The sequence below is a fragment of the Sebastes fasciatus genome, chromosome 9, assembly GCF_043250625.1.
Source record: "Sebastes fasciatus isolate fSebFas1 chromosome 9, fSebFas1.pri, whole genome shotgun sequence".
Lineage (NCBI taxonomy): Eukaryota > Metazoa > Chordata > Actinopteri > Perciformes > Sebastidae > Sebastes > Sebastes fasciatus.
Window position 1 is genome coordinate 16,096,862 of NC_133803.1, and position 14,679 is coordinate 16,111,540.

Genomic DNA, 14,679 nt, shown 5'->3' on the forward strand with positions numbered 1-14,679 from the left:
TGTAGATTACACAGCAGGGATTACATTTTGTGTCCCCAAGGGCCCAAGGGCAAGTGTCCACCAATAAAACTTGGCTCTTCAGCTGCCTGCATGTCCCTCCAGAAGAGGTGCAGCACTGGCTTGTCAACAGGAAACGGGCTGATCTGGGGAAGGTTGCCTTTTATGGACTCCCTGACAGTAACAGTGTGTTCATGGAACCTGAGGAGGATGATGGGCCTAACTTTCACTTGGGGTGGAGCTGGTTAAATGACTGATCTCTGGCCTCTGTACATCCAGCATCTCCAGTATGACAACAAGCCTCTTGCTGGGAGCTGTGTTGCCCTGACAGCAGGAGCATGAAGATTGGCTGTCAGGGTCCCAAAAAATGACAGAGCCTCTATCTACCAATGGTGCTCCAGAGTTTAAGGACAAGGAATGATGAAACGGTGTGACTGGTCAGTAGGCAGGATGTAGACCGACTAACTGGATAATCTAACCCAATTTGGTGCAGGCCATATACAGTGTCCCTTCTAGAGACAGTTTGTTAAACTGATCTTTCTGAAAGGCCATACTGTAAAGTGATGATATTGAGGTATCTTATTTGTATTCTGGTGGTTAAGTCAAGTCTGACATCTGGTCAAGACCCCAAAAACCATCAATGGTTCAGTCAGTCAAGCCACTTGTCATTGCACAATATAATCCCTAGTATGGTGAATGATCATGTCCACTGCTCTAGCGACTCTTACTGGTTGGTCTTGGGACCCGCACAGCTTTGAAGCTCCATCAATTTAAATCTAAAGCAAGGAATATCTGTCTGTGTCCTTTGCATATCTCAAGAACCACTCATCCGATCTACTTCACATTTGGCGGGTGCATTGCTGGGGACCAAAGGAGGTGCAGTGTCGAAGTTGGTGCAATTTCAACACGTGACACGTTTAGTATTATTAAACTTTGAATAAACAAGCGATAGCGCTCTGTGCAGCAGCGGGGGCAGGGTTTCAGGGCTCTGCGTATAGCATGTCAGCCGCAGCGGGCCTTTACAGTTCACTTTTGCTGCTAGATGCTGTGAAGCACCAGACAAATGACACCTCTGATAAAAATGTTTCATTAATGCCAGTTCTATTAGCAAATTCTGAATGATTAGTTATGTATTCCCTGCAGGGAGAGTCTCATATCATTTCTCATTTATCTACATGGAGGTCAAAGGTCAGGGCAAACTGTAGCGCCCCTGGAAGCTGACGGGTATTCTTGTGCATGAAGGTCACTCTAGACAGTAAAAAAGCATACAAACATCAGCAACGTAGAGGTTTGTAAGGCAACACTTGGAGCAGCATAGCTTACTCTGACTGCAAAAATGAAGTGTTGAATGAAGTCAGAGCAGTGCCAGAATTCCTCCGCCTAAATTCACAGCATCAGACACACTGTTAGCAGACAATGTGGACAGCTGTGCTACAACTGTGGCTAAATGGTATCATGCTAAATGGCTTGTACAGTATAAAAATACAGTTCTTATTCTTCTTATTAAGGAGAGACTGATACAAAATGTAATGTGTTTTTCAGTTTCCCTTCCTATATTACAATTTACACCTTTGAGATCATATTACATTCTTTTAAGTTATTTAATTTTCAATTATTTTAGTTTATTAATAAATTTGTCAACAGAAAAACTGTAAATGAGACCTAGAGGGATACACTTGATGTACAGTGTGCAGTCGGTGGACAAAATGTTATGACGTGATCCATGCTGAACATATTTTATTGCACATTTCAACGGTTTTAATGCAGCAGTTGACTGAAACAGTGGAAGCCGTCGTCTGCTCTTGTGCCACATGCTGACAAATTTAATGTGACCATATAACACCTCTAATGCTCTCAGTGGCTCGCCATGATTTAGACCTCATCACACTGCACAATTAAATTAAAAAAGGAGAGAGGATTAACGTGGGGTAATATGGCGAGAAATAAAATGAAAGAAAATGTTTCTATCAATGCACAAGAGACAAAACAGAGAAAGCACAAAGCGCACAACGGTGCAGATATGTGATGTGGAGCGCTACAGTAGGAGGAGGGAGCTGCAGAAAGCACATGAATCAAAAAACATTTAAATGGGTGAGAGAAAAAAAAAACGTGATGAAAGAAGTGAGCGGTGGGAGGGAGGGGGGTTGGTGCGTGTATCTGCGTCAGAGCTGGAGCCAATGAAGTCAGAGATGGGGCAGGCTCGAGCAGGAGATGCTGTTACTGCCACTCACAGCACCCACCTGGGCCTCATGTCCTCTACGATGTCACAGAGCTGGCACACATTATGCCTGCCTGAACGTTTACCACATGCACACACACACACACACACACATACACGGTTAGATGTAATTTATGTGCATTAAACCCATACAGTACCGCACCATTCAATGACATTTAATAGTGCACCAGCAGACGTGTATTTTATTATTTTATACCACAATCACACAAATACAGTGCTGAAAAAGGAGGAAGCTTTTTACATGTTCTCACAAAGCAACAGCTTAGCATACATTATTCTTTGCATCTTATACAGCATTATGTATTTACGTAAATGCAGCATATATCATAGCTGATGCAACTGCCGATTTTTCCAGAGTAACCAAATGGCTTTCAGTATCAAAGGATGCATAGCTAATAAACCCGCCCAGAATTATATTATACATTATATTTAATGCTATATTATTATAGCATTAAATAGTATTTAATAGCTTTAACATTAAGGGATTAATTAGGGATTTTTCTTTCTATTCTATTCTTTCTATAAAATCCTAAAGAATGTAGTTTTGAGCAAATAAACAGAATTTTCTTTCACAAATTCAGAAATAAATTCATAAAAATATATATTTAAATACTTTTTCTCTCTGATGCACACACACAGTCCGATATTTACACACACACACACACACACACACACACACACACTCGTGCATCTCTCACACATGCAGATCCTGGTTATTTAGATTAGCGGACAGTGTTTCCTGTTGGCACCACTTCTGACCTAGATTATCACATCTGTAATTCTAGAGGATGACTATGATGATGATGATGAGCATGTGGTCAGAGGTCTGTGCAGGCGAAAGAAAAAAACAAAACAAACAGTGCTCATTTTGCTTTGCTGACGTCACTCGGCCATGTGAAACGCTTCACTGTGCAATCTTGTAAAACTGCATGCAAAACAGGAGGTCAGATGTGTCTCCTCAGATGTGCACAAGAGAGCGAGCACGTGTGATCACGTGTTGAGCACACATACATGTATAAAAAAAACATATCGTCTTAATAGACTAAACTAAAAAGAGAATGTAAAAACATATTGTTTCATTTTCAGAGAAATTTTGCTTTCCACTGCAGGTCTGCTGGCTGGCGTGATGATTTTTATCAACATGTGGGCTAAAATGTGGTTCAGATTTAGGGTTTTTCTGTGTCTCTCTGACACTGTTAGAGCAACGAGAGCAGCAGCTGCAGCTCTGCTAGAGAGAGTCACATCCTATAGATGTGATGACGTAAGCAGGAGACATGAGCCATGACCTCATCAGCTGCCCATCAAACCAGTGGTGGGGTGTAACTGAATACACTTAACCAAGTCCTGTACTTGAGTACAATTTTGAGGTGACTGTACTTTACTTTGGTATTTTCCATTATATAATATTGTACTTTTCACTCTACTACATACAGTGTATATGACAGCTTTAGTTACTTTGCAGATTCAGATTGGTAATAAAAAATATAATCAACTAATACATTATAATTATTTGTTATAGATTACACTCCCCAGCAGTATGTCAAGTTGAAATTACTTAATACTAAAAATGCTATGCGGGAATGCCCTAATATATTAATATATATATATATATAAATATAAATACAAAAACAGCAATATCTGTCTGAGAATAACTAATAACAATTAATGTTTAATATGAATAATAAATAATGTTGTGAGATTATTCCTTATGTCATGGGGTATTTTGGGATTCATACATTATTATTATATACCTATATATGAAAAATTAAAAAAGAAATGAAGCATTCAAATAGTGATTTGGAGGTTGTATACCATGGCAATGGTCGAAGCTTCATTCGGGTCAGCCCTAATAAATATATAATATATAATATATATATAATATAATATATAACATTTTATATATTTATATATATATATATATATATATATATATATATATAATTTTTTCTGAAATGACCCATTCTGCATAATGAGTACTTTTACTTTTGGTACTTAAAGTATATATTGATGCTAATATTTATGCACTTTTACTTATTTAGGATTTTAAATGCAGGACTTTTACTTGTAACATAGTACTTAAAAAAACTTTAAACTTTCATTAGAATCATCATATACCTACATACAGGTACATACATGAAATGTGACCTCTGCATTTGATCCATCCTAAACATTTAGGAGCAGTGGGCCGCTGTAAAACACCCAGGGAGCAACTTGGGGTTCAGTGTCTCGCTCGAGGACGCTTTGACTTTTAAACTGTGGTATTACGACTTTTATATACTCAAGCAAAGGATCTGATTACTTCTTCCACCGCTGCATCAAACCATCACTCCGCTCTCTACCTCGTACACACACACACACACAATGATGAGTTCCTTCTGGCTTTACAAAAGGTAAACACCCTCCCTCAGTAAAACGATGCATGGCTGAGAAGCCAACAACGTCTTGGTCCAACGTAAGCCTTTTAACCACCAAACACACAGATCGGATTGTTACTTACAGCTGAGTGATGTCACACAGCTTGTCAGAGTGTATTTCTTGTGTGACGCTGTACGGTGTGTATACAGTGAGGCGCTGCTGACTGACTGTTTGACTCTGCTCCTTGTGCAAGCATTACACATGGACACACCAAGAGGAAATTATCTTTAACACCACAACACGGCTCACAACATTTACAAAATAATAATAATATATATATATATTATAAATAATTTACCCAAAACCTGCCTGATGTGCTTTTGTCATAAGGACAAAGAAGAAGAATTATTACTTCTAATTGCATTGTTATACAAAATATGCAAACATCGTGTTTTTCATGTAAAAATAATGATCAAATATTTATTTATTTTTTTTACTTTTATTTTTGTTCAGTCCCATTCAGTACTAACAGAACTACATGGTAAAGAAGCACATTGACTGATGCAAGAATAAAACAATGAAATGTAGCTGGACTTTATCGTTAATTTGTATAGGTTGATATGAATCAATTTTGTGACTTGAAAAAAGAAACACTTTAAAAAAAGAGAAAGAAAGAGAGCTCCATATTGAGTTCAAAGATTTTGGGGAGTGGCTGGGGGGGACGAGTGGTAGCTGGCCGCCTGCAGCCCTCATCAGAAGCCAAACACAGTCAGTATGATCATAGATGAGAAATATGGGTGCTGACGTACAGGCCTGTCAATCTCTCTGCACAGCAGACATCAGGAGGCCAAGACGGCCGAGCAGCCAGACGTCAGGTCTGCCTGTTTACTGATAACACATGGACACAATCCATTCATGAACTAAACACACTTACGCGCACACTCTAGCCTCGTCTAACCCTGAAACTATAGCATTTTTTCTGATTTATTGTAGTTTAGAATCCAATTGTTCTACAAGGAGAAGCCCTAATCTTGTTCAGCACTGCAGTCCAATTGAAACAGTAAACACTGAAAACCAATAACTTCAATGTTTAATTAACAACAATGATTCTATTGATTAAACAATAGAATGGATTTTTTTTTCTGCCTTCTGCTAGTTCATATAAAAAACGGCGCCATTGAAACATCTTTTGATATTAGAGGATCATATAAATCTATAATTTTGTGGAACTTTTAAAAGGTGATTACCAAGACTGCAAATAATAATAATAATTTTAAAGAAAAGCATCTTCATGCAGAGTTATGGTTGTCTGCTCCGTGGTGAATTTCTCTGACGCTGCTCCCTGCGGTTCATCTTTATACTTTAGCTCCACCTAGTGTCCGTCCGTCTGTCTGTCTGTCTGAGGACGCTGATGTAGACATCTTAAAGCTATTGTCAAATTACAGAGAGGGCAAAGGTCAACATTTGGTATAAATGTAAAAAATGTAACAATTATGATGAAATGAAGACTTTTTATCCTTTGATCCTGATCTTTGTGTGCACTACTGTGACCTGCAATACACGTTAAGACCACTAAGTGGTATTCTTGTAATAGTTGAGCTTGTTCCAAACAGTCTGCAGCTACGGCCTTCATAGACTGACGCTGCGTCGAACAAGAGAACAACACAGATGAGGAATATTCATGAGGATATGTGAGCGTTTGAATGTGTGTTGCATGTGGTTTACACACTAAGTGCTCTTTGGTGTCACGAGAGTGCTGCACTTGCACAGTCTTTCAGCATCGTGGGCACAAAGCCAAGCTAAAGACACACACATGGTGCACCGCTGGAAAGCCATGACGGTGTGTGACGTTGAGCTGCTCCTCACTTTAATCTATGAGGACAAACCAATCCACAAGATCTGGAACTATTCTCTCAACAGTCTGAATTCAAAATGAAAGAGAAACTCTAGCTGGCATTTCCTGCGTCGATCTTCTGTCTCATAGGAACAGGGCCTTTTTTGTTCCTGTGAGTGGAGACCTTTTTGTAATGTTCTTCTTGACGTATTGTCTAAGAGGTGGGAGCACCATCATAGTTACTGTGGAGAAGATCTATGGCAATTATTTGCTCTAATGGGTCAGATGCAGGAAAACAAAGAAGACACAGTAAAATTGTTATGCTTCAACCCATCATATAAACTTACTTTTTTTTTTTAATTCTCCTGGTTTTATTAAAGCGCTGTGTAAAGTGTTATATTGATGCATATTTCAGTAATTTTTATAGCTATACTTGAGCTGTTTCATAGACTTTTTGTTTGTTTTGTTCAAACTTGTATTGTGCTCGTTATGTCCTATACTATTCGTATAAATGTGCATATTAATAGCACATCCAATGATATGAAAATCCTCAAAGCTGCACGAAAATCAATATCTTTATATTAACAATATAGGTTCACTCTCACCGCTCTCCTCAGAGCTGTTTTTCTAAAGCAGCGTATTGCTGCCACGCCGGCAGGGCTGGGCGATATGTCCAAAATATTCTACCATGATATAAGTCATTTCATATCTCGATAACGATATGTATCACGATATAGCATGTTTTGTGTTAATTCAATAAATAAATAGTCTATATGAAATAAAAAAAGCCTATTTTTGTATATACCTGTGTGAATTAAATAATTGACGAATGAAGTACTGAATATTTTCTCATTTTAAGAGCTTAAATGCAAAGTGAACATTAGAGTTTTAAGTAAAATTATAGATTAAAAAAAAGGCCCGGTATTGCGATAGAAACAATATCGAAAAACATTTAAGATAGATATTTTTATATTGTTTTGATATCGTCATATTGCCCAGCCCTGCACTCCAGAAAAAGAAAAACGGATCACATTATCATGAAAATGATATTCTTATAACAAGATATTTTCCCCTTATTATGTCATACAAACTAATACAGTTATAACATAATCTTTTCTTATTATAATGTGAACAGCAAAATGCTCAGATAAAGACAAAGTTGGAGACCAGCTGGTGAAGACAGTGGAGCATTTAACTGCTGAAGAGTCGGTGGAGACCAAAATAGAACAAAAAGGAGAAGTATATTGGACTTACATTCACAGGGTTGCCAGAAACATGACTCCAAATGAATGCTAATATTGCTGCGTATCTGCTGGAAGTGTAAACAGGAAACAGTTTGCTTTCATTTTTGCCAAATGGGTCAATGTTGTGTTTACAGGTTGCACCCACTGATGCTGCATTGAATTAGCCAAGCAGTTTACTGTAGTTAAGAACAAAGATACATCTTATCATTTTATTATTTGTAGGATGGCTTTATTTAAAAAAACAACAACTACTGGGTATCTCAATATTTCTTAAAATGTCCAGTGTATTAGTGTGCATAGAAGCAGAGCGGCTAGTCCATATTAAATTTAGCAATACATTCAGACATCAAGGTTCATGCCTAGCTTTGTATCTTACTCATCACTCACAAAGCTGAAGGCCTGTTGACCAGCGGTGGTGGTGGTTGGTGGGCAGGGGGGCTGGACGGAGCACCCAGGAGCGGCCCTGTAATCGACAGGTCCAGGCTGCACACACCGAGAGGCAAGACAAAAAATGCTTTGTGGTCCTGATATGAATCTCAATGCCCCTGTTTCTACACCTCCCCTCCTGGCCTTGCCGGGGATATCTGAGCGAACAAAAACGATCTCCATGAGAAAATACGAGCTCAAGCCCTCAGAGGCCACAGTGAATGGAGCAGCGACAGTAGCGGCGCCATAGTGACTGGTTTCCAGATTTGGTTCATGATGCACAAATATATCATGGATTTATTGTATTTCTCTGCTTTTTGTAACAGTAGCCATTCACAACTGTATCACAATACTGTTCGCTTATGCACTACTGCCTGATTTTTTTAGTAAGAAGTTACAGTTTATTCTCTGGTTCCTTCATAAATCACTCCTTAGAGTGTATAATAACTTGGTTTAAAATCTTCATTTGCTATGACAGTGTGCTGTACAACATAGCGCTGCCATCCTGCATCAAAGCATGCAGACTCTCGAGTGGGAGGAGTTCAGTGGGTGTTTGTACCCCCTAAGTAGTCACAGATGCCAGGCACAGTCGGGGATGGAAGCGCCCGGCTCTCCTTCCATGTTAAGCAAGGGAAACTCTCATTTGGGCATGCACCCAAAAGGATACAGAGCCAAAGACTGTGATGCAAACAGGTCACGTCTCCAGTGAAAACAAACAAGTCTGCCGGCCTGAGGAAGCCATAGTGTTTACCGTAAATCCTGCACTGCATCTAGGAGTTTATATTGAGGTCTTAAAGGGTTGGGTCAGATCCACAAAAGTTACACAATAACACAAACAGACTAACCGGTCGAGGCAGCGGTAGACCAGCAACTCCTGTGTTCTGTGAGGTAAAATTTTGTCAAAGGAGTCTGGTGGCTTTGAAAAGAGCAGAGATATCGGCTTCAGTTCACCGTCAGAAAGGGCTGTCTGATGGCAAGATATTCTAAATATAGCGAACACTTAAACTGATATTGTTTTTTTTTTAGGTGGGTTATTTTTTAGGTGGCTAAAACACATTTTGCTGCTGGATGGGGCACCAGTACATTGCTTTCCTTCCGTGCCGGTACTCCTGCCTGCTTCTCCAAACTGGGGGCGTGCCGATCGTCATCTACTATAGGTAATACACCGGCAATGGATGAGTACCTCATACAACCCTAATTCAAAAATCCCTTTAAAGTGTCAATTCACTCAACTTACAAAAAGCTTATACTCCAGTGGTAACCATGCAGATGAATGTGATTTGATTTGTCCAGGTATCAAGATTTCTGCCTCCACCCTAATGCAATGGTGGTAAATACAATTTTGTTCTTGGTGCTGACAGCGTTGAAAAATTACATTAAAAATGTCTTTTTTAGAATAAATGCTTCTCCACAGACGTCACTGCTAACAGTGTTTAATGGACCTACTTTCTACCAAAGAACTAGTCTTTATGAAAACTCTTGTTCTTTGGACACTTGACACTGTTTCTGGAAAGACATGTTGCAAATAACATTTCTAGAAATCATTTTTCAACGCTTTAAGCAAAACAAACTGAACTTCATTGACCTCTGTTGTGTTAGAGTGGAGGCAGAGATCACAGAGATGGATATCTCAAAACCGGGAAGGTAAAAGCATAACCATCAGCATGCCTTGGTGTTTATTACCAGAGGTTAGTTTTTTTGTAATGTGGGTGAACTGATCCTTTTATGAGTCAAATTTTTAAGGCGTCATGTGGCACAAAACAAGAGTAAATTCAGTAATTTTCAGAGATGACTGATCTAGTCTTAGAAAGAGATGAAAAGTAAAAGACAAACAGAAATGTATGCTTAATTAGGGATACGTATTTTCCAAATCTACAAATGACACATTCAGTGATGCAAAGGAAACAGCCCACACGTCTAGTCCTCATGTTTCCATTGCTACAGGATTATTCATGCAAGCACGCACGACTCTCTGCTTGAAGGTGATGCGGTTCTTGGCCTTGAACTTACAACCCATGTCATGTGTTCTCCAGCATAATAGCAGCCACACTGACGATCGAGGTATTTCAAAAGCTGCCTCCTGAAAAAGAGAGTTGTGTTGACTATTGCTACTCAAAGCCAATGAGTGATTGCTAGACTGGGTAAAAAACTAGTTTGGACGCGTGCACTCAACACAAACAACCTCTGTCGCTTCTCTAGTAATATAACAATACAACAAACAATAACGTGTGCATGGCTACACGGTCATAAACTGTGTGCTCATCCCGATCTCCAATCACTACACACACTAACTGTAGCAAACTGGGTTGTTACAGCTAAGGACGCTTTGAGATTAAACACCCGGAAGTGGAAGGATTAATCCAGTCATGGGGATGATCTCAGTGATTTAGTGAAAAAAATATAAATGTGGGCAAATTGTTGCTAATCTTCAGGTGGTAAATAAAAGCCAGTATAAACAAAAATCAGTCCTGTTTTTTAGACATGTAATGCTTTACTTTCCTCAAATCTGTGTAGTTGATAATGTTGGTTCTACTTCCAGGTGTTTAATCTCAAAGCGACCTGAGCTGTAACAACACAGTTTGTTACAGTTATTGGCCTCGTTTTGTGTCTGTTACCTGATGCAGACAGCAGTAAGTAAGCAGCTGTGTAAAATAACACTTTTTTACTCAACGCAGGATCCACATCCATCAATGAGAGCCAATCAGTGGCCAATGCCTCCTGGACTATAGAGCCTCTGTATGAGGTGATTTCTTGTTGGAAAATCTGTCAAATGACTATAAAGAGACACAAAACAGTTTTGCGCCTCTTTCAGTCTGGGTGTCTTCTTGCTCCTATGTAGGAGGGGTGGGAGGTCTTTTACATGTCTGTGTCCATTGACTCATAATTTGTGACTGCAGGCTTTTTGGAGTTACAAATAACAGCTTGTAGGAGCTATTTATTTGTTGTTTCAAAAGTAGTATTGTTTGATTTATTATTCTAGATGTTTACTTTATTTGGACTCATTTTTTGATAGTGTTTTCTTTTGATAGTTATTTGTTTAGTTTAATTATTTTCTTGTTTGGTAGCCTATATTTAGTTTGTTGCATAATTGGTATTTTGTTTTCTTTTGTTCATGAATTGGGTAAAACTGTGGGCATCCGTGGTTGTATAGGTAAGTAGGCAGGTAGGACCAGCATGCACCTGAGTGGGCTTATGTTTTATGTTTTTGTTGTTGTTGTTTTTTGATAAATAAATCATCAGAAACACATACATTTTGCATGGACAATGGACTCTTTTGCCTGCGTAAACTACATACCCCCTGGTGTGTCAGTGGCCCTCTGATTTAAGTTTGATTTAGATTTTTCCGACAAAATGGCCACTACACAGCTATTTATTGATATGTTTGATATTAGAATATTTAAAGTTGTTCATTTAGCATTCATTTATTACACTGACTAACAATATAACTATTAATAATGTTCAGCTTATTATTGCCAATCATGGCTCTGCTTTTATTTAAAGAAAATGTGTTATTTTATTTTGCTGAATTTACCAATGGATAATGAACATGGAGTGGTGGTTCTGTGCTGCTGGGTTGCTATATGTATCCACAGTATTTAGCAACAGTTTATTTTTATTTTCTCTGTGCACAAAAGTTAGCCCAATAGCATGCCGGGCCTCTGGATGCACACCAGGGACACCATGATGGTATCCCTCTGAACTCACACAATACATATCAATAAATCAACCCCACCTTTACAACTGGACTGGAGATAGTAAATCTAGGTGAACCACCATTCATAATGTGTATAATGCAGTTTCTGAATCAACAGGTGATGACAGTCATATACTATACCAACAACGCTTCTACGACTAATGCCACAGTTTCTATACTTCCTTCATGTAGCTGAGAATGAAAGTCTGTTCTGCAACCAAACCTGATGTCACACAAATGTGACTCCACTGAGGATTGATGAGAGATTATAAAGAAGTAATCCGCAGCAACACACAAGATTGTTTTCTAGGGATCAAAGTACTTATTTTAGTGGAGAAGTGATTGCATGGCAACATGTCACTGTGCAGGTTTAATACTGTATGGGTTAAATGAGTTAACACAGCAGCTGTAGTGGCTGTGCATGACCAGAGTGCTTCTGACTTAGAAATAAATATGTGGTTCCTACTTAGAAATGGTCTTGTATTTTTGTATTATTATTGTTGTTGTTTTTTTTTTTGTTATGTGTGTTTTTTTTGTTTGTTTTGTTTTTTTGTTTTTTTAACTCTACTTTTTCTTTTTGTCATTATTATTATTGGTATTTCTTTTCTTGGTTTTGATGTGGTTTTGAATGTTGAGTTTTTTTTCTATAAGTGTACTTAATGGGTTTGTCTGTAAACTCATCTACTTAAAAGTTGGTTTATAGACTGTTGTAATTACAAACAGTGGATTGCACATATGAAAACAGCTTTGAAAAAAGGGAAAAAATTAAGTATAAAAAAAAAAAAAAAAAAAAAATGGTCTGTAAAAATATGAAGTCATCAAACAGTCCCTGAAGACAACACATGGCCGCACAGTTCAACTAGTACTTATTTTAGTGGAGAGGTGATTGCGTGGCAACATGTCACTGTATACAGGTTTAATACTGTAATACTGGGTTAAATGAGTTAACACAGCAGCTTTAGTGGCTGTGCATGACCCAAATGCCTCTGACTTAGAAATAAATATGTGGTTCCTATTCAGAAATGGTCTGTAAGTCACCAAACAGTCCCTGAAGACAACACATGGCTGCACAGTTCAACTTTGGCTCCTACCTTGGTCGCTGCTGCATCCTGCAGGAGGAGATCCCTCAAAGTCCTGCAGGTCGTCAGGACTTTTCCTTTTCTTCGACATTTGCTGCTCCCCTATTCGAGTGATGGATCTATCCACCAGCTGAATCGATATCTGCTGATAACGTGAGACACCTTCAACCGGCAGGATATACACAAACACATACAACAGTCTGTGGAGGGGAGAGGAGGCAGGAGAAGAAGAGAAATGCGAATCAATCTCAGTCCCATTCATTCAGATCCCCTTTTCTCTATTATGCCCTCTTTCTTTGCAGCGTGCTGTGTGCGCAAAGTTACCATGTGGTGGCCAGCAGCCGAGCACCTGGAGACGCAGCGAGGCATGGAGAGGTATGGAGATGGTAATCCAAGATGCGTCTCCTGTCTGCAGGACAAGTCTGGAGCTTATTTCTCTCTTGACAAAATGAGAAATATTTGTAGATGAAGTGTCGATCACGTGCGTCCTGGATTATGCTCAGATGGAAGTTACGCACTGGAGAGGCAACTTGTTGATCCGCGTCTTAAGGTGAGCTGCAAGGTGCTGGTTGCTTTTCTTTAAATATCAATTCTCAACGTTGCATGAGGTGTTTTTTTGCTTGAATGGTGCCTCGGCGGCGACGTCACACTACAAGTCTAATCAGGCATGGATGACGCACAACAGACCGACACAACAGGAACTCTTTGGTATCTTGGAGAGCAGAGAGTATAGAGGCCAATGTAAACGGAGATTATCTTCTGCGCGCTAAAGTGCGCCAAAGCGCGCGTCCATTTGGCAACATTTGAGCTGCGCACTAAGTAGAAAACGACGCTCTCCGGCTGCAGCAACATCTGTGAAGGAGGAGGAGGAGGAGAGGATTCCTCACACTGTATACTACGACAGCCTACCTTCTTCTCTTCTACAACATCATCATCAGTCCAGCAGCGACGAGGAGGAGACAATAACACTCTGTTTGTCTGTGACGCTTCTTCTTGCGCAAAACCGCCTAATCCAGAGTGTGCCAGAGTGACATAAATGGAACAATCAGGCATTGTGTTCATGTAAAATTAGATTTTTTTTTTTTTGTCTGTGCAACAGGATCCACTTTTATGCCTCAACTCAAGCCTATAGGACAATTGAAAACACCGATAATCAATCATCACTTCTTACTTCATATATCACTCCGCACAATCTTAATCATCTCAATCATCAAAAGCCAAATTATATAGTTCCAGATATAATTTAAGGAGCAGAATACAATATGTGTATACTGTATAAAATAAGTCTTTACAAAAATAAATCTAATCTTACATTATGATCACCAGTCTTTGCGTTTCACATCAGTGTGCGTGGAGCCACACAGAGCAATTTGAGAATAAGATGTGTGAATAAATGCAGCAGGAGAGTCGTGGTGGTGGTGTTGCGCGTATATAGGTTACTATAGAGAGGAGGCAATGACGCCACCAGTCTGGCTTTTACAAATTGCTCGATGGTAGTTTCCCCCTCTGGTCGACTCAGAGAATTAAAAAAAACAGCGCTCTTTAACTATAACACAACAACTGTGCGCATTCAAGAGATATCCACTTGGATAAAACTGCACAGAGTTTCTCAGATTATGACTTTCACATATTAATTTTCCTTTTCACAGATGGATGCCTGACACCAGTTGAGCAACTCCTCCTCCTCTCTCCTCCTCCTCCTCTTTCTCCTTTCTCCTTTCTCCTTTCTCCTCTCTCCTCCTCCTCCTCCTCTCTCCTCTTCCTCTTTCTCCTTTCTCCTTTCTCCTCCTCCTCTCTCCTCCTCCTCCTCC

General features: G+C 39.3%; 1 protein-coding gene across 2 annotated transcripts in view; it reads right to left on the bottom strand.

Moving 5' to 3' along the window:
- Positions 1–13,415, bottom strand: part of pde10a (phosphodiesterase 10A) — a 66,562-nt gene extending 53,147 nt beyond the window's left edge. Inside the window, exon 1 of one of the 2 annotated variants that reach the window (XM_074646266.1) lies at positions 12,881–13,415. In XM_074646266.1, the coding sequence (XP_074502367.1) occupies positions 12,881–13,130 (250 nt within the window). In that variant the 5' untranslated portion in view covers positions 13,131–13,415. The remainder of the gene's footprint in view (positions 1–12,880) is intronic. The other variant, XM_074646267.1, reaches the window with a different exon arrangement.
- Between the last annotated feature and the right edge of the window lie 1,264 nt (positions 13,416–14,679).